The sequence below is a fragment of the Anser anser genome (genome assembly GCF_964211835.1).
Source record: "Anser anser genome assembly, chromosome: 23".
In the NCBI taxonomy this organism is placed as follows: domain Eukaryota; kingdom Metazoa; phylum Chordata; class Aves; order Anseriformes; family Anatidae; genus Anser; species Anser anser.
This window is the reverse complement of record NC_139744.1, coordinates 2330822-2349774: the sequence shown is the minus strand read 5'-3', so window position 1 is coordinate 2349774 and position 18953 is coordinate 2330822. Positions and strand designations below refer to the sequence as shown.

Here is an 18953-nt window from a genome sequence, read left to right as displayed (position 1 = left end):
CCCCGCCGTGACGTCACCGCGGAGAAGACCGCGCGGATTGGCTCGCAGCAGCCCGTCCCTCGCGGGGCCGCGCGCTGCTATTGGCTGGCAGGGGCGTGACGCGCGGCGGGGGGGCGGGGCCTGGCGGGCGGCAGCGCCGGTGGCGTCACTCGGGGCAGGGAGCGGAGCGCGATCGTCGCCGGTACCGGGAGCCGCCGCCACGCCCCGGCCGGGCCCGACGGTGAGCGCGGGGCGGGGGGGGCCGGGCCGGGGGGGGGCGGGGAGCACCGGGGGGGAACCGGGAGGTACCGGAGGGAACCGGGGGGTAACGGGGCGGTACGGGGGGGAACCGAGGGGGAACCGAAGGGAACTGGGAGGTACGGGGGGGAGCCGGGGCGGTACCGGGAGGAACCGGGAGGGAACCGGAGGGAACTGGGAGGTACCAAGGGATACCGGGGGGAACCGGTGCCGCTCTCCGGTGCCGGCCGCCGCGGGCGCGAGGTCCCCGTGCTGCCGAGCCCCCCTGGGCGCCGTGCCGGTGCTACCGGGGCTCTCCCACCCGCCCCGTCCCCGCTCGGTACCGGCTGCCCTCCGGTTGTCCCCGGTTGCCCGTTCCCCGTTGCGCCCCTGCAGTACCGGGGTAGGTTCGGGGAGCCCGGGGGGGTTTTAACGCGGCGCCCCGCTCTGACAGCCCCGGGGGGGGGAGGATCCGGTAAGCACGGGGCAAATCCCGGGGGGGGGGGGGCACCGACCGGGACTGACCGGGGGCCCCCCAAGGCGACGGTTCCTCGGTTTGGGGACGGCACCGGGAGCGGCGGGGCAGCACCGGGGAGCAGCCACCAGCCCTGGCTTCACAGCACCGGGGTTACCACCGGAGGGGGGCGGGGTGTTACCGGAGGGGGGGGGGGGTGTTACCGGAGGCGGCCCCCGGGGCTGTCCCGGCCCCGAGCCGAGGGTCCCGCGGCCGCTCGTTGGGTTCGGGGTAAGGGAACGGCTTCGTGCCCCTCGTGGGGCCCGGGGCTGCGGCCGTGCCCCCCCCCGGCTGGTGCTGCTCGGCCGTGTCCCACCGGGGGGCTTCGGCCCCGGACCGGGCTTCGGCTCCGTGTCTGGCCCCGTGGGGAGCGGGACCGGAGCGGGGCGGCCGCCTCGTACCCCGGGGCGGCTCCGCACGGCCTCGTCCAGCGCTGCCGACCCCGGCAGGAGGAGGAAGATGAGGAGGAGGAGGAGGACGGGGCCCGCACGGGGAGCGCCCGCTGGGAGCAGAGGCGGGGGGGGGGTCCCGGGCCTGCGCCCCCCCTCCCCGGGGAGGCCGGGATGCCCTGGGTGGGCTCTCCGGGAGGGCCCTTCAGCCCCCCGGGGCGCCGCTGCCTGTGTGGGAGCACCGGGCCCCGCTCCGCACCCCGAAATCCCCGGGGGCGTCGCGGTGGCGGCCGTCACCGTGCGCCGTGGTCGGGGCTGCGGTTGGGAACGGGGGGGTTGGGGGAGCCCCACGCTGAGGCTGCCCCGAGCCCAACCCCCCCCAGCCCGCCGCTGCCACCCCCTTCCCCAAATCCCCCCCGGGGCTCCCTCTGGAAGCCCCCCCCGGCGGAGCAGAGCCGAGGAAAACTCCGAATTTTTACTCCAAATCCTTCCTTCGCAAAACGAGCCCTCGCCTGCCCGGAGCGGTCGCTTGGCTGCTTCGTTAATTAATTATTTTTTTTTTTTAGTGTTCGTTAGCAGCTGCTGAGCCGCTCGAGGGGGTTTTTCGCCAGCCCCTCGGCCGCCGCTGCTCCTGTGGGACCTCGAGGCGCTGCCGGTGGGTGGGGGCCCGTGTCCGGAGCGCGCCGGTGCTCTCGCCGCTGACCCCGTATTTTTTGGGGGGCCTCCTCTCCGCTCACGCTGCCCGCGGGACCCCTGGAAGCAGCCGGGGGGGGGGTCCCTGGGGACGTCCCCAGCCACCAGGCCGCAGAAGCAGACGCGAGGCCCCGCGGCACGGCGCGGCTCCCCGGCGCCTCGCACGGGTTACGGCCCCCCCGGGGGCTCCCGCCGCCGCCTCCCGAGCTCTGCCCTTGCCGGGGAGCCGACGAAAGCCGACCCTGAGCTCTCGGGCGATTTTTGGCAGCTTCGCGCCGGGCTCCGGCCGGTTCCTTTACCTCGGGGCCCGCGTGGCGCCGCGCTCGGGCTCCGCTCCAGCGACGAGCGGGATCGGGGAGGTCCCGGCCTCGGATCTTCAAATCTGCCCAAGGGAGGCTTCCCGCTGCCGGGGCCGGGCTGGAGAGAGGTCCCACGTCGGGCTTTGGGCGAAGGAGGTGGTGTTTTCGGTAACGCCGCCGAGTCGGGCGGCGAGGGGGGGGGATCCCAGGGCCCTTTTTTCCTCGAGGACAGCCGCTGCCCCGCGGCGCTGGAGGTGGCTGCTGCGCCGCAGGGGGAGCTGCCTTTCGGGAGGCCACCGGCCGCTCCCCGACGTCCCCGGCCTCTCCTCCGTCCCCCCGATCAACCCCCGGCGGCGGAGCCGTCCCGCTCGCCGTGAGCCCACGGTTTAATCGCATCCTGAGGCCGTTCCCAGCCCTCTCCCCCCGCAGCAGCGCCTGAAGGTTTCGCCGGCCCGGCCCGCCGTTGAGCTGGGGGGGGGCCGTAAAAACCCAGCACCGCCTCCCGCGCCTGCTCCTCGATCCCTCGAGGCCAGGACGGGGCTGAGAGGGAGCCCGCGGGGCTGCCCACGAGCACGGCTCCCGGCCGCCGCTGCTGCCCCGCTCCCCCGCGGGCCCAAATCCCCCCCGCGGCCGCTTTCCCTCGCGTTGCGTGCGCGGTCTGCGGGGACTTCCTCCGCTTCCTCGGCCGCCCGCGCAGCGAAGGGGCGCCTGCGGTGGGACGGGGCCGAGCCTTCGCCTCTCGCCGCACGCAACTTCTGTTTGGGCAGGGAGCACCGTGCCTGCGCCCCCCCCTCAGCACCGCTGCCCCCAGGCTCTGCTCTGCTTCGGGGTTTTGGTCCTGGGCGTTTTGGGGCTCGAATTCAACCCCGCGGTGCCCGGGTCAGGGCTTCCCTGGGGGGATGCCCGCTGGATCAGGGAAGCGCAGGGCAGGAGGCGCTGGGTGCGGGTGGGTTGCGGGTTCCCGGCTCCTGCCGGCCGCGTGTTTTGTCGTTTTGTTTCCCCCCAGCACCAGGAGCAGCGAACGGGGGTGTCGGCCCCCTCCCCGCGCCGCTGCAGGCAGGCGGACGACCAGCAGGGAGCTGCGAAACGGGGCTTTCGCCGCCGCGTTCGGCAAGCAGCCGCGATGCAAAACCCAAACGTCCCTGGGGTTGCAAAGGGCCCGTTAAACGGAGCCGGGTCGTGCCCCGAGCACGGGGGAGCTCTGCAGGCCGGGGGAGCTCCTGGCTCTCTCCAGGCTCCTGCCCCTGTCTCCTCCTCCCGCCCGTTGCTGCACCGAGCCCAGGCTGCGTTCACGTGGGGCTTCTCTGCAGCTGAACCTTGAACCCAGCCCCGTGGTGCGACGTCCTGCGGGCGTTGCCGCTGCCGGCCGGGCTGCGTGGTGCCCGGGGAGGCGTAGAAACCCTCATAGCCCCTCGCCAGGTGCCTGCCGTCTCCCCGCGTCTCAGCCCAGGACAATATCCCCTTTTTCCTCCTCTTATAAAAAAAAAAAAAAAAACTCGCGAAAAACGTAGGGAAAGGCGGTGTGCAGCAGACACCCGGAAAGCTGGCATTGATTTCGGCTGGCGGTGATCGGAGCCCCTTGGAGAACCCGATAATTGAGCCCGGCTCGATTAGCAGCCTCTCTGGGACGGGAGGGGACGCGGTGGCACGGAGCCGTGACGAAGCCGCGGGCGCGGGCAGCGTCCCTCGTGTCCCCCGCGCTGCCAGAGACGTGCACGAGCGCGCACGGCCGCGCGCCCGGAGCTTGCGGGGGGGGTAAGCTAAGGGGGTGGACGCGTTGAGGCTTCGCTCATTGCTTTATTTCCTAATAAAAACCCACCCGGCGGTGCCCCCCGGGGCCGGCTGCTTTGCCTCCTCCTGTTCCCAGCCCATCCTGGAGCCGGGAGGATGGGGCTCAACGCCGATTTCCTCCCACCCGCCTCCTCCCCGAGCACGACGGTGGTGCCGTGGCTCCGCTTCTCCCCCCCGGCCGCCTTGCTGCCCCCGTGCCCCTCGGGTAAGGCTCCCTGCGACTTCCTGGGCCGCGGCACGGCCCCTCGGCCGCCCGCCAGCTGACGTGGCGCTCGCCGGGGGTGGCCGGGGCAGAAAACCGAGCGGCTTCCCGCGGGGAAGCGGCCGCCCGGCGCCTTCGCTTCCCGAGCGCGCCGGCCTTGCCGTCCCCTCCTCGGGGTTCGCTTCGGTTTCCAGCGAAGCGGCGGGCTCGAAATTTGCTCCTTCCTTGTTTCTGTCGCTTCCCGGCAGTCCCCGCCTTCCGCGCTTACTGTAAGCCCCGCAGCTCCTTCCCTGCCCCGCCGGAGCAGGCGCAGGACGGCCGGAGGGCGTGTGCCAGGGACGGGCACCGGGTCACAGCCCCGCACCTCTCGCTGGCCACCTCCATGCCTGACACCCCTCCTCTTCCCCCCGGCAAGAAGGTAGGAAAGCTCTGGTGCCTCTCTCCGGGAGGAAGTTTGGCTGAAGGCAGCGTTTGGGGAAATGGTTTTTGTTTTGTTTGGTTTGGTTTTTTTTTGCGAGGAAACCCAAGCGAGGCTCCGGGCCTGCCCGAGCTTGTACAAGTCCTCCGGGTTTGCACGACCCCGAAATCGAGTGGGGGGAGGCGGGGGCGCAGCTCTGCGCCCTGGGCCCCCTGCTCCGACCTCAGCTATTTCGGGTTAATCTCCTGGCACGGGGTGCAAAGGCAGGGGGGCAGGACCTGGGCTTTCTCCAGCTCCCCGGCAGCAGCAGGACCTGCCTCGCCTGCTCGTTTTCGGCCGGATTTCACGCCAAGACCCCGGAGCCGGCGCGGTGCCGCTGCGTGCCGAGCAGCCCGGTGCCCCAGTGTGTCTTCCCCGTGTGGCCTGGGCTCCCGGGGACAGGGCAGGTTCGGCGCTTGGCGCACAAACGCCGCTGGTGCCAGCAGGGCTTCCCCACCCCCCCACCCCGCCCCCAAAACACGCACTTTTTTGCTCACTTATGCCCTCGCCGGCGCTGTGGTTTGGGTCTGTGGTTCCGCCTCCTCTCGACGCAGGGCCCTGTGCCGGTGACGACAGCGGTGCCTGCACCCGGAGCCGGGGGCGCTCAGTCCCCGGGGGCTCAGCGGGGACGAGGAGGGGGGCATCGGGGCTGGGACCCCGGGGGCTCGGCGGGGACGAGGAGGGGGGCATCGGGGCTGGGACCCCGGGGGCTCGGTGGGGACGAGGAGGGGGGCATCGGGGCTGGGACCCCGGGGGCTCGGCGGGGACGAGGAGGGGGGCATCGGGGCTGGCAGCTCCAGCTCGGCGGAGGGGAGAGCCAGGGCTCCCCACGCTGCGGTGCCGAATGCTCGATTCGCCATCTCGACCTTGCCAGTTCTGCCCCGGTGTGCGAGCTGCGTTCCCCACGCGGCCAAAGGGGTGATGGCCGGGGGCTGCGTGCGGTGCCCGAGCCCCCCCTCCCGCCCCCCCCAGGCGCCAGACATCAGCCGCCGGGATGAGCAGAAAGCCGTCCCGGTGCTCAGCGCGCGGGGAGCTGCGGCTTCCACGGCAAGCTGCTGCGTTGTGCTGCGCTCCCTGCCGAGACGGAGCCGCGCCGGTGCGCTCGTGGGTCCTTAGGGCGGGGGGGAAAACCGTCTGGCCGTGGTCCTGCCTCGCTGGGTGCCGAGGACAGGCAGGGAGCCCCCTCCTGCTCGTGCCTGGGGTCACCGCAGAGCCCCCTGCCTCAGCCCCTCGGGCCCATGGCCGGTCCCAGCCGTCTCTGTTAGCTCTTCTCCGTTCCCCTCGGGGCCGTGCAGGGTTTCCCGCAGGCTGAGGGGGGGCCGTGCTGACCCGACCCACCCCCTGTCCCCCCCCAGGTCTCCGGAGCCGGCCAGGATGGCGCAGTGGAACCAGCTGCAGCAGCTCGACACGCGCTACCTGGAGCAGCTCCACCAGCTCTACAGCGACAGCTTCCCCATGGAGCTGCGGCAGTTCCTGGCCCCGTGGATTGAGAGCCAGGACTGGTAAGGCGCCTCCGAGCTCTGCTGTACGGACCGTGCTCGGGACACCCGCCTGGGTGCTGGCGGGTGCCGGGGAGCCCCGGGGGAGCTCTGCCAGCTCCCCTTGGCGTGGCCGGGCTGCTTTTCCTCCCCGAGATGCCCGTGGCACAAAAGGGAGCGGGATTCTGCGTGGGTGGTATCAGACCTCAAGCCAGGGGAGGTCCAAAGCAGGGCTGTCCCCACCCAGGGCTGGTTTCCCTCGCCCTCTGTTGCGAATGAGGATGAAATGGAGCCGCAAGCTCCCGCGTCCCCTCCGGAGGCCACGGGGGACCGGTGCGGTGCTGGGGCGTGCTGTCCGTGCGCGAATCCGGGACGCCTCCAGCACCCTGCGGTCGCTTGCCTCAATTTATTGGTGCCGAACAAACGTGAGCCTGCTCTGGCTGCCGTCCCGGCGTGGGTTAGGGATGCTAAACCCCGCGGGGGGGCACTGGGCGCTGCCGTGCCCCTGCCCCCGGGGCACCGGGACTCCCCGTTCGTTCTCCCCCCCCCCCCGCGCAGGGCGTACGCCGCCAACAAGGAGTCTCACGCCACGCTGGTGTTCCACAACCTGCTGGGGGAGATCGACCAGCAGTACAGCCGCTTCCTGCAGGAGTCCAACGTCCTGTACCAGCACAACCTGCGGCGCATCAAGCAGTTCCTGCAGGTGAGGCGGGAGCTCCCCGTTCGGTTTTCCCTCGGGCGCGGGTGCCCGGTGGCTCCCCGGGCACAGCTCGCAAACCTTCTGTTCGCGAGCGTGCGGGGACGCCGGGAGCTGGGTTTTGGAGGCTAACGTTGAGGATCTGACCGGTTTACAGAGCAGGTATCTGGAGAAGCCGATGGAAATAGCTCGCATCGTGGCTCGCTGCCTCTGGGAAGAGTCCCGGCTCCTGCAGACGGCTGCCACCGCAGCCCAGGTAAGGGGCTCGGGTGTCCTGGGGCCATCATCCTGCCGCCCGCCCCACGGCGCTGGGCAGGTTCCCGGTGCCGCTGGGAAGCTCCAGCCCGAAGCCCCCCCCCCCGCTCGCTGCCTTCAGCAGTGGTGGTGCAGAGGGGTGGGCGAGCTGCCGGGAAGGGCGCCCGACCCCCTGCTCTCCGGGCTGCCTCCTGGGCGCTCCGCCCCTGGCTTTTTTAGTGAGGGGACAAAGACCCTCCCTGCAGAACCTTGTCCCATCGGGTCACGGCCCCTTTCTAACGCCCCCCCTTGTCCCCTCCGCAGCAAGGAGGGCAGGCGACGCATCCGACAGCAGCCGTGGTGACAGAAAAGCAGCAGATGCTGGAGCAGCACCTGCAGGATGTGAGGAAGAGGGTGCAGGTAAGGGTGCTGCCCGGACACCGCCTCCTCTCCCCGCAGCACCGCCGGGATCGAGTGCCTGGAGCAAATTCCTGCCTCTCTCGCCTTGCAGGATCTGGAGCAGAAGATGAAAGTGGTGGAGAATCTCCAGGATGACTTTGATTTTAACTACAAGACTTTGAAAAGCCAAGGGGGTAATGGAAGCTCGTTAGCATCTGGCGAAGCCGAAATGTGTTCCTGCAAGGAGCATCGCTGGGGGGCATGTTCCAGCCCTTCCTGCCTCCTCCCCAGGCCTGGGGGGTGTTTTAAGCTCCGGGCATTTGCATGTTGATTGGAGAGAGCTTGGGTTTTGTTTCTGCCTCTGGGGGAGCTGAACCAGAGCTCTATCCCCAAGGGAGAATGGCTGCGGGGAGGTGGTAGCGCTGCTGGGTGTGCAGGAATGCCAGCCAGGTGCTCGGAGGCAGCGCTGGCAGCAGGAGCTCGCTGCTAAAATACAGACACCTTTCTGAGTGCCTGCTCCTTCGCAGCCAGCCGTGAAGTCTTTTCTTTGTGTGACGTTTGGGAGGGCAGGAGGAGTGTGCTCGGCTGAAGCGCTGTCTCCTCTTCACGCAGACATGCAGGATCTGAACGGGAACAATCAGTCGGTGACGCGGCAGAAGATGCAGCAGCTGGAGCAGATGCTCACCGCGCTGGACCAGATGCGAAGGGTACGTCGTGCCCCTGGCCCTCCAGATCCCCCGGGGCACGGAAGTGCCTTTGTCTGGGACGTGGGTTTGGGGTTTGTGCATGGAGCAGCCCTGGAAATACGGCCTTGGGCAACTTCGCGTCTCGTGAGTGTGAAACTTGCAGGTTTTGGGGGGTGTCAGAGGGAGCTGAAGGTCTGCTTTCCTTTTTGACAGGGTATCGTAAGCGAGCTGGCTGGCCTGCTGTCAGCCATGGAGTACGTGCAGAAGATGCTGGCAGACGAGGAACTGGCAGACTGGAAGAGACGGCAGCAAATTGCTTGCATCGGTGGCCCACCAAATATCTGCTTAGACCGGCTTGAGAACTGGTAAGAGAGCCGCCTGGGGCTTGTGTCGGTCCCCAGGGAGGCAGCGGTCGCGTGGAAATAAGCTCTGCCTCCGGCAGTGTCCTGCCAAAGTGGTCACTGATGCCCCCAGGCACAGAGGTAATCGCCGCTCGGTGATCCTGATAGCGCGGGGCTGGTGAGCCCCAGGCTTGGAGGGGGGTTCGGGTGTAAGGAGTCCCCAGCCCAGCACCGCTGTTTGTGAGCCCTTGGCTGCTGCGCCCCTTGAGCGTGGCGCAGGCGGGCTTCTTTCGTGGTGCACAGCCTAAAAAAAATGCCCTGAGCCAGGAGCTGCAGGCACGTTCTGTTCTCTGCCGCTTCGGTACGGCGAGCGGCCTCTCGTGCACGAGCAAGGGAAGAGGAGGGCTCCGTAGGTCGGGGCTGTGCAGGGCTCTGTAGGCTGGGGCTGTGCAGGTGCTCGGCACCCGGAGCTAACGCTGGTTCTTCCTGCTCCCCTAGGATAACCTCTCTCGCCGAATCGCAGCTACAGACCCGGCAGCAGATCAAGAAGCTGGAAGAGCTGCAACAGAAAGTGTCCTACAAGGGCGACCCCATCGTCCAGCACCGGCCCATGCTGGAGGAGCGGATCGTGGAGCTCTTCAGGAACCTGATGAAAAGGTGCCGGGGGCTGGGAGGGAGCCCGGGGCAGCTCCTCGGTCGCGGGCAGCGCGTTGAGGAGCGAGCACCGGGCGCGCCGGGAGGGCGCTGAGCTTTGACGGCGCTTCTTGTCGTCTCCTACAGCGCCTTCGTGGTGGAGAGGCAGCCCTGCATGCCCATGCATCCCGACCGGCCCCTGGTCATCAAAACCGGCGTGCAGTTCACCACCAAAGTCAGGTCGGTCGCCGGCTCCGTGCTGCAGGAGGGGGACAGGAGCCGGGGATGCTGCTGCAGACCCAGCCTCCCTGGAGGGGAGCTGGAGGGAGCCCCTGGAAGGGCTCCCTGCAGGCTGGTGCTGCTGGAGCGCAGCCTGGGTGACTCAGGGCAGGGACCGTGGCTGCTGGCCGGGGCTGTGCCGCGTTCCTGGAGGCAGGCAGGGTTCTGGTAAATCCCGCTGCGGGGGCGGCCGGCGGGAAGCGTCAGCACACCCCGGCCAGATGCCTCCCATCTGGCCTGCGTCCCTCTGCAGGGAGCCCCTGCAGTGACACCTTGAGCTTCTTCTCCACCCCTCCGTGCCCCTCTTTGGCACGAGGCAGCCTCTGGCCGCAGGGCAGCACAGATGGGGTTTGCTCGGGGCAAAATCTGCCTGATGTGGGCAGCCAGCAGCCAGAAGAAGCCCTCTTTGGGGGGCTTAGGGGAGCAGCAGTCCCCTTTTGGGGGCGGGTGTCAGGGTGACGTGCCACAGCCCTGTGTGCAGAGGGGTTTAGGGGTGCCAGAGGAGCCGGGCGGTGCCGCGTCCTGCTGGGCTTCGGATGTTGATGCTCGCGCTCTGCTCGCTCCGCAGGTTGTTGGTGAAGTTTCCAGAGCTGAATTACCAGCTGAAAATCAAAGTCTGCATCGACAAGTGAGTCCTGTGCTCTCACCCTGGAAGCGCTGCGTGGAGGTTTTGGGGTCGGACGTGTTCCTGCACTTAGGGCCAGCGTGGCCCCAAGTAGAAGGGGAAGGCGCAGGGTGGCCGTGGGTCCCCGAGATCCATTCCCAAGTTGTGGGGACAGCCTGGGGGGGTCGTGGGACTCGATGCCGTGCCGCTGTCCCCCACCCCACCAGTGCAGGAAGGCTGTGGCCGTGACGGCTTGTCTCTCTTCCCTTTCCTAGGGACTCTGGTGATGTCGCAGCACTGCGGGGGTAAGCACAATGGTTTCTCTTTTTTTTTTCTTCCTTTCTTGCTTGCTTCTGCTTTTAACCTTGGCAAATGTCCTACCGCACGTTCGCCCCGAGGAGGCCGCCAGCCACGCTGTGTCTTTTCCTCTTTTGAGGTCCCGGAAGTTTAACATCCTGGGGACAAACACCAAGGTCATGAACATGGAGGAGTCCAACAACGGCAGCCTCTCGGCGGAGTTCAAGCACCTGGTAGGTGCCGCGAGCCCCCGGGGCTGCTCCTGCCGGGGCCGTGTTGCCCTCGTGGCGATGCTTCAGCCTCTTCCTTCCCTCCGCAGACCCTGCGGGAGCAGCGGTGCGGGAACGGAGGCAGAGCCAACTGCGATGTAAGTTTTTTGGTTTTTTTTTGGGGGGGGTCCTGGCAAGGAGAGCCCTTTGCCGGCAGCTCTGCGCAGGGCAGCCGGAGCCATCGCTGCATCTCCTTCCCTGCGTCTCCTCCCAGTTAAACCACGGGGGAAGCAGGGATTGCCCCAGGGGGGTGTCCGTGGCACCCCCTGGCACGTTGGCAGCTGCCAGCCCAGCCCTGCCCGCCCGGACCCCATCAGCACCGTGCCTCGGGCTGAGGGCAGGTGTCTCCCGTGGGCTCACCGTGTCCTCCTCCCCCCCCAGGCCTCGCTGATTGTGACCGAGGAGCTGCACCTCATCACCTTCGAGACGGAGGTGTATCACCAGGGGCTGAAGATCGACCTGGAGGTGAGCCGTGGGTTAGCTGCACGGCTGTGGGCCGTGCCTCGCTGCGGAGGAGCAGCTCGGGGCGCCCTCTGCTCTCTCAGAAGTGAAGCCCAGGAGGCAGATCTGCAGCCCGAGGGCTTTCTGGAGCTGTGCCCCGCTCTGCTGGATGTGTCCGGGCTGGGGAGGCTGGCTGGGAAGGGAGCACGGAGCTCAGGTCGCGGGTCGGTGAGACGTCCCAGCCCGTGGTCGCGTCTTCTCTTTGCAGACCCACTCGCTGCCCGTGGTGGTCATCTCGAACATCTGCCAGATGCCCAATGCCTGGGCGTCCATCCTGTGGTACAACATGCTGACCAACAACCCCAAGGTAGGGCCCAGCAGCGCGCGGCGGCTGCCGGAGGAGCGGGGCTTGCTTCGGGCCACAGCATCCTGGCTGGCAGGCAGAAAAACTGCTCAGCCCCATCAGCAGGGCTGGCTCCAGGACCCGGCCCTGCTCCTGCCCCCTCGTCCTGCTCAGGGGCTGCGTTTTCCCTCCCGCAGAACGTCAACTTCTTCACCAAGCCCCCCATCGGGACGTGGGACCAGGTGGCGGAGGTGCTGAGCTGGCAGTTCTCCTCCACCACCAAGCGAGGCCTCAGCATCGAGCAGCTGACGACGCTGGCAGAAAAACTTCTCGGTAACCTGCCGTGGGCGTCCTGCCTCTCGCTGCCACCCCTCCTGGCTGCTCCCTGCCTGTAAAAACGCGGTGCAGCGGCAAGATCAGGGTGTCTGGGAAGGAAGCTGTCAATTTTAGCTGCTTGGTTTTCCCCCCCCAAACACCGTAAAGCTTTCAGTTGCTATCTGGAAATGGTAATTTTGGGAGTGGCAACCAAAAATTGACGCTCCTGTTCTTCTCTGCCAGGGCCAGGCGTGAATTACTCGGGCTGTCAGATCACCTGGGCCAAGTTCTGCAAGGTGCGAGTCCCTCTTCCCCCCCCGGTGCCTCCGCTTGGCCGCCTCCCCCCCTCCGAGCTGTCCTCCCAGCCTCTCTGCTCTCTTCCGCAGGAGAACATGGCTGGCAAAGGCTTCTCGTTTTGGGTCTGGCTGGACAACATCATTGACCTGGTGAAGAAATACATCCTGGCGCTGTGGAACGAAGGGTGAGCCTCAGCCAGCGTCGATCCGGTCACCTGCGGCTGGAGACCCCTGAGTCCTGTCCCGTTGGAAGGGGGGGTTCAGGGGCAGGCCGGCTTTCCTGGGCTGCCTTTTCTGTCCGAGCCCTGTCGGCTGGTTCAGGGCGAAAACCCCTGGGAATCCCCAAACCCTCCCCTAAATGTCGGTGGCTCTGCTGGCGGCTGCTGCCCGTGCGGAGAACCGGCAGGATTCAAGCCCTGGGACACCTTCCCCGGTGCCCTGACCCCCCCCCGCCTTGCTCCCTGCCCCCAGGTACATCATGGGCTTCATCAGCAAGGAGCGGGAGCGAGCCATCCTGAGCACCAAGCCTCCGGGCACCTTCCTGCTGCGCTTCAGCGAGAGCAGCAAGGAGGGCGGCATCACCTTCACCTGGGTGGAGAAGGACATCAGCGGTACGTCGTCCCGGGCGCGCCGCTCCCCCCCCACCTCCAGAAGGGGCTCGGGGCCCCCCGATGAGACATTTTCCCTTGTCCTCGTCCCGCTGGGCCCTCTCCCTGGTTAATTGTTTGAGCCCGGGTGCCCTTTCCGCTGGTTTCTGCGTCCTGGGTGCCCCCCGGCCGCGTGGAGCCGTTTCCCGTGGCACTGAAACCGCCGTGCGGGTCTGTCCTGCCCCCGCCGGGTGCCTCCCCAGGCTGCTCCGTCCCGTCCCCGGGGTGTTTGAGGAAAGTCCCTGCCTTCTCCCGAGGAGCGCAGGTGTCGTGCCCTGCGTCTGAAGCCTCCTTGTACAGGGAAAACCCAGATCCAGTCCGTGGAGCCTTACACCAAGCAGCAGCTGAACAGCATGTCGTTCGCCGAGATCATCATGGGCTACAAGATCATGGACGCCACCAACATCCTGGTGTCCCCCCTGGTGTACCTGTACCCGGACATCCCCAAGGAGGAGGCGTTCGGGAAGTACTGCCGCTCCGAGAGCCAGGAGCACTCGGAAGCTACCGACTCAGGTAGTCGTTGACTTTCCGCGTCTCAGCGTGGCTCCTGCCCGCTTTCGGACGGGTCGCGGGGTGGCTGCAGGGACGGCACCGTGGTGGAAGAGCCCTCTCCAGCAGGGGGATGCCGTGGTGGTTACGGGAGGGTCCGGGGACCCTGCGGGGTCTGGGGAGGGTCCGGGCAGTGCCTGGGGGCTGCCTGCAGGGCTGTGCCCCTCTGGGGACAGGAGTTGTTCCTCCGGCAGCTGGTGACGAGGCTGCTCTCTCCCCTGCAGGTGCTGCTCCCTATCTAAAGACCAAGTTCATCTGTGTCACCCCGTAAGTGTTCCCGGGGGTGTCTCTAAACCCATTCAGCCTTGGCTGGGGGGGGTTCTTTCCCACAGCTGCTTTGCCCCGGGTGCCTTGGGGCTCCCTGCCTGCGAAGGGGGAGAGCGCAGCGGTGCTGAGCCAGGCTCCCGAAGCCCATTCTCCCCCTCCGGGGGCCCCTTTCCTCCCCGAGAGCGCCCAGCCCGGCTGCACTGCGCCCTGGGGCCCTCCGGGGGGGAGGGCAGGGGGTGTCGGAGAGCTCCGGCCAGGCCCTGACTTGGGTGGTTTCTTCGCTTTCCCCTCCCTCTGCCAGCACCTCCTTCAGCAACACCATCGACCTGCCCATGTCCCCGCGCACCCTGGACTCGCTCATGCAGTTCGGCAACAGCAGCGAGGGGGCCGAGGCCAACGCGGGCGGCCAGTTCGGTGAGCCTGGGGGGGGGACCCAGCACCTGGGGGCAGCCTGGCGGCGGCTGGAGCCTTGAGGGATCAGGATGCGGCCCCCCGTAACCCCCCCCTTTGCCTTTGCTTCCCCCAGAGTCGCTGACCTTCGACATGGAGCTGACCCCGGAGTGCGCTTCTTCGCCGATGTGACGTGCTGCCCCCTGCTCGCGGGGCCCCCCCGGCTCGGGCTGCCCGGCTCCCCGTCGTCCCCCGGCCTCACCCCGTTAGGTCTCGTCTGCTCTGGGCCTTTTCTCGGGAGGAGCTGGGGGCCGTGATCCCTGCCACCGCCTCCTCCTTTGACCCGCCCGAACACCCCCCTCTCGGCGGTGGTGCTGGCTGTCGCCTCTTTTGGGGGCGGGGGGGACGAGGGGGGGGGGGTCGAACCTTTTTTCTATTTCCTTCCGTACCAGTTTTTTTTTTTTTATCCTTGTTTTGCTCATTCAAGTGCCTCTCAGCCTCCAATCGCAGCCTCGGTTCTTACCAACGCTTCCGCAGCCCCTGCCGTGCTGCTGAACGCTGCCCCCCCCCCGACCGCCGGTGCCCAAAACCCCGCGGCCATCCCACGAGCCTGGATTCTCCTCCGCGAGGCTGAGAGGGCACCAGCCAGCCCTAATCTCCTCCAGGGGGTCACCCGCTGCGCCACGGGTCCCCCCCCAGAAGCCCCCCCGGGAGCTGGCGGAGGGGGCTCGCCCCTGCGCCTCCCGCTGGCCCCAGGACCCGCGAGCGGCTCCGCGCTGAGCCCAATTGTCCGTCCCCGTCCTCGGGGGCTCTGCCGGGAGCAGGGAGCTTCGGTAGCTGCCCGTGCTGGCCGCTGCCCTCCTGCTGTGGGCAGAAGGACGCGGTGAGATGCGGCAGCCCCGGGCACGGCCGCTTTCCCTGCTGGGCAGAGCCCCCTGGGGAACGGGGGCGAAGTGTCCCAGCACCGCGAGCGCGCAGCGATTGCATCTCGGGTCTCTTTTGGGACCAGCGGTGCGTGGCCGGGCTCGGCCCTCTCCCCTCCGACGTGGCTCGTGGTGGCCCGCGCAGGGGGCTTGCAGCTCCTCGGGAGCTTGGTGCGGCACCGAGGCCAGGGTCGGCTGTGGCTGTGATGCTAGGAGGTGGCGAGGGTTGGAGGGAGCGGGGCGGATGAAGGGGAGGAGGCTGCTGGGGGGCCGTAGGAAGGCGATGCTGCAGCTCCAGGAGGGTTGGAGAAGCTGCTCTGTGCCCCCCCAGCCTGGGGCAGCCCTCCTGCCCTTCCCGGGCACAGGCTTTTTGGTTCAGCCCCGGTCTGAACGAGATGCTGGTGGGCAAGGAGATGCGGGGAGAGGCAGCGTGAGAGCAGCTGGGAGCCCCTTTTGGTACCGGGGGCTGCGGGGTGGCACGGGGGTGCGTGCACTTCGGGGCAGAGCGGTGGGACCCAGAGGTGCTGGCACCAGCAGAGACGTCTTAGTGGGGGCAGCAGCACGGGGGTGTGCAGGTCTTGGTTGTGGGGGGGGGAGAGATGCTCAGCTGTCCGTACCCATGGCCATGCTGTGGGGCAGGGGGGCTCTGCATGGTGGCTTCGGGGCACGGCTCTGGCTTTTCTACCCCGTAGCAGTGCCGGGGTGCCCGCACAGCCCTCCTGCCCCCCCGGGCCGTGCTGGTCGGGATCAGGCAGGGAGCCAGAGGGCAGTGTCGTGGGCAGGGCAGGATCCGTCCCGCGCCCCGGGAAAGGGGGAAGAGGGCTGCGGAGTTGGTCGTGGCCCCCCTCGGGGCCAGGACGGTGGCCCTTTGGAGTCGGTAGGTGCTCAGAGGGGACGAGGGGGGATGCCCGTTGCTTGTCCCCGTGCTGGCGCGTAGCTGCCTCCAGCTGCAGTCACCGTAGCCCTGGGCAACTTTCAATACTGTAAAAAATTTTATTTTTTTGTATATTGTATTGCTGTATCTACAGGCTTTAACTTTCTCCAAAATAAAAGGCTCTGAAGCGACCGGCTCTCCCGCGCATCTCGGAACTCGTGGTCCTTGGGCCGCTTCCCAGGGTGGGCGCAGCGCTGGCGGGGAGGCTGCGGGTGGAAGGGATGGGGTTGGGGCCCCCCCCAGCCCCCTTTTTGCAAGGTTTTTAGCCCAAGGCGGCTGCGTTGGGGCCCTGCAGCGCTGCAGCGCGGGCCTGCCCTGCCCTCTCGTGGGGAGGTGCCGGAGCCTGCAGCGAGCGCTGCTGCGCCGGGGAGCTGCAGCCCTGGGGGGGGGGGGGGGAATTTATGGGGCTGGGGGTTGTAGGACTGGGCTGAGCCCCCCCAGTCTCCTGCAGGGCTTCCCCCTGGAGCTGCTGCACCTCTGCCCATGTCCCCTGCACAGCAGGAGGGTGGGGGCAGCGGCGGGATGGATGCGGGGCTGGGGCGAGACCAAGAGGGAGAGATCACTGCTGCGTCGGGGCGGGATTAGCGGGGGGATTTTCATGCAGGTCACGCGCAATAAATCCCCCGATCCCCTCTGCCCTGCGCTCCCCTGAGGTGCTGGAGGGGCCCTGGAGCTGCCCCCCCCCTGCAGCATCCCGCTCCCATCTGGGCTATGCAGGGGCAGGCGTGAGCCCCGCTGTGGGCCCCTCAGGACCCCCCTTGTCCCCTCCATGTCACCATGCAGCCCCCTAGGTTGGGGTCGCAGAGCCCATTCCTGGCACCTGCTGCAGCCCAGCTGGCCCATACGGGATCGCCCAGCCCCGCTCTCCTTCCCCCTCCGTTCCCAGCTGCGGGATGGGGCGGAAAACCCCAGAAGAGGGAATTTTCTCCCCGATATGCAAACCCCGGGCTCACCCCAACCGTTGGGGGTCAGGAACGCAGCGTCCCGTCCCGTCCCGTCCCGCAGCAGATAAGGGAGCTCTTATCTCCGTGCGCCCACATGCCCCGCTGCATCCCTGCCTCAACCTGCTCCGCTCCGCTTCGTTAGCCCCGGGGCCCGGCCCCTTGAGTAACGCGGGTTAATTGGCTGCGTTAATTGGCTGCCAATCTGATCGCAATCGTTGCTGTTGTGAACGCTCCAGTTGGCAGAGCGCTTGGCGAGTGCGGCGGCCTGATTTGCAGCACGAGGCAGCCGCCGGAGCTCCCTGGCCCCGTAGCGGGCATCCCCTGCCCTGCCTCTGCCACGGGGCCAGACCCCAGGAAAGTCGCAGGACGGGGCAGCGTCAGCACGAAGCCACGAGGCAGTGTGCAATTTGGGGTCCGGCAGGGCTTGCTGCAGCCCCAGGGCTTGGGGTTTTGGGGAGAACCCGGCAAACCTCAGCTTGGAGGGTGCTCTCGTCGCTTTGGGGTCAGCCTGGTCCCCAAAACCACCCCGGGGTTTGGCTGGCCTGGGCTCTGTCCTGCTGTCCCCTGGAAGCATTGGGGTGGGCTGTGGGGTGTGGGGTTGTTTGTGGCTCCGAAAGGAGGTCACTGGAGCGGCTTTGCTCCCCTCCAGCCCCCGGCCGCGCAGCGGGGAGGGAGCGGGGACGGCATCTGGGTCGAACACGCGGCAAGGGATTAGGGGTTTCCAAATGCGGATAAGCTGCTTGGGCTGCAGACGCTCGCGTGACAGCGACAGGGGTGGCCCCGTGGGGACGGGCGGCCACCTGCCAGGGCAGCCCTGCGCTGCGGGGACCCACAGCAAGCGGCAGTGGGCACAGCGGAGCCGGGAGCTCCCGCGGGGTCCTGGCCGCAGCCGTGCCTCCGCCTTGCTCCAGGAGGTCCCCGCCGTGCTGGGGTGGGGACCGGGACTTGGGGTGCTCTTGCAGTGCCATCGCTGCCTGTCCCCGTGCTCCTTTGCTGTCCCCAGGCTGTTTCACACGGCGCTCAAGCCCGCAGGCAGCACCGCGTGGCAGGGACATCGGGGCGATAGGGCTGTTTCTGGGGGACACTGCATCCCCTCCCTGCACCCCAAAGGGTTTCCGTGCCCAGCCAGGCTGTGCCCACCCCATACTGGGCTGGAGGAGGCTGGTGGCCGGGAACGGCAGCCCCTGAGCACCGAGCTCTGCATCCCCCCAGCCCCAGGTCGGTCTGAATGCCTTCAGCACCGAGCACCGGGCTGCTCTGGGGTGCCAGCACCAGGGTGCTATGGGGTGCCAGCACCAGCCCCGCCGTACCCTCTGCAGCGCTGCCCAGGGGTGCCCAACTCCTGCGTGAGCCCGGAGCGAGCAGAAGGGCACGTGCAGGGCCGCTGGGCCGTGCGCCTCTGCTCCCTGACTGCTGTTGCAATGACCCCGGCAGCTCCAATGAGGCAGGAAAACCACAAGCCTGCCCCTCGCCCAGCCCGGCCTCGGGGCAGCTGCCCCAGCGGGGCTCCTGCTCCTCCGGCCGATGGAGCCGGCCTCCCTTTTTGGCCTCCCCTTTCGCCCTCCCGGAGGACCCCATCCCCGTGCCCCCGGGGGTGCCGTTGGGGTTTTCCAAAATGCTGCAGGTTCGGATTGCAAAGCCAGGGGCATCTCCAGCGGGCTGAGGGACGGCCCGAGCTGCTGCCCCCGGGCACCGCGCTCCTCCCTGGCACGCAGGCTGCTTGCACGGGGCGCCGTGTGCCCGAGCACAGGGCGGGCAGGGACATTTGCCCCTGGCTCTGTGCACAGCTCGCTGCTCAGCCCCAGCTCCCCCCCATCCTCCCGTGCCCCCCTCGCCAAGACTTGCGCTTGGCCCGTGCCCACCGCGGAGCCTGCGGCCCTGCAAAGCTCGGCGAGGCTTTCTGCACGAGCGAAACGCCCCGTACCTGCTGCTCTGCAAAGGGGGAGAGGCTCTGCAGTCTCCGCCGTCCTTTTTCTCCGCCGGCCACCGAGGTGAAACCTGAAGTGAGGACGGGGACGCGGCTCCGGCCGCCCATCTGAGCTCCCTCCCCGCCGCCAGCTCGACGCACAAGGGCGGCTTTGTGCTGAGCTGCCGAGCGCGAGCCCCGGCCGCCCGAGCCAAGCGCCATCCCTGCCTCCTCAACCTCCTAAAGCAACAGGCAAACATTGCATCACGCTCAAACTTTAATACGCAGCAGAGCAGAGCCAAGCAAGGTCTCGGCGGCGGCGGCGGTGCCCGCTGCCAGGTGTGGCAGAGGTCAGAGCCGGGCGCAGCGCGGTCCCCAAATGCCACTGCGTGCGGCCATCCCTCTGCGCGCCCGTCGGCTGGGCAGGGGGCTGCGAGCTGTTCCCTGAGCGCGGGGGACCCCCGAGCTGCTCCTGGTGCTTCGCCCACCCCGGGCTCCCACCGCAGCCCCCCCCAGAGTG

The 18953-nt window shown here is 68.2% G+C and overlaps 1 protein-coding gene across 5 annotated transcripts; it reads left to right on the top strand.

The window, feature by feature from the left end:
- Positions 1–67: 67 nt before the first annotated feature.
- On the top strand, positions 68–15714 carry STAT3 (signal transducer and activator of transcription 3). Of its 5 annotated transcripts, none has more exons than XM_083808810.1 (24): positions 68–220; positions 5917–6063; positions 6598–6742; positions 6894–6992; positions 7295–7390; positions 7482–7563; positions 7982–8076; positions 8269–8420; positions 8895–9053; positions 9177–9269; positions 9877–9936; positions 10188–10217; positions 10349–10442; positions 10529–10576; positions 10860–10943; positions 11188–11286; positions 11460–11595; positions 11821–11873; positions 11964–12058; positions 12345–12484; positions 12821–13033; positions 13294–13336; positions 13638–13750; positions 13863–15714. In XM_083808810.1, the coding sequence occupies exons 2-24, from the start codon at positions 5936–5938 to the stop codon at positions 13916–13918; spliced, it is 2313 nt and encodes a 770-aa protein (XP_083664936.1). In that variant the 5' UTR covers positions 68–220; positions 5917–5935; the 3' UTR covers positions 13919–15714. The 5 variants fall into 5 exon arrangements, with proteins under 5 accessions (XP_083664936.1, XP_083664935.1, XP_083664933.1 ...); XM_083808809.1 differs by having other exon boundaries at positions 12821–13036; XM_083808811.1 differs by lacking the exon at positions 68–220 and adding an exon at positions 4199–4522 and having other exon boundaries at positions 12821–13036.
- Positions 15715–18953: the final 3239 nt, after the last annotated feature.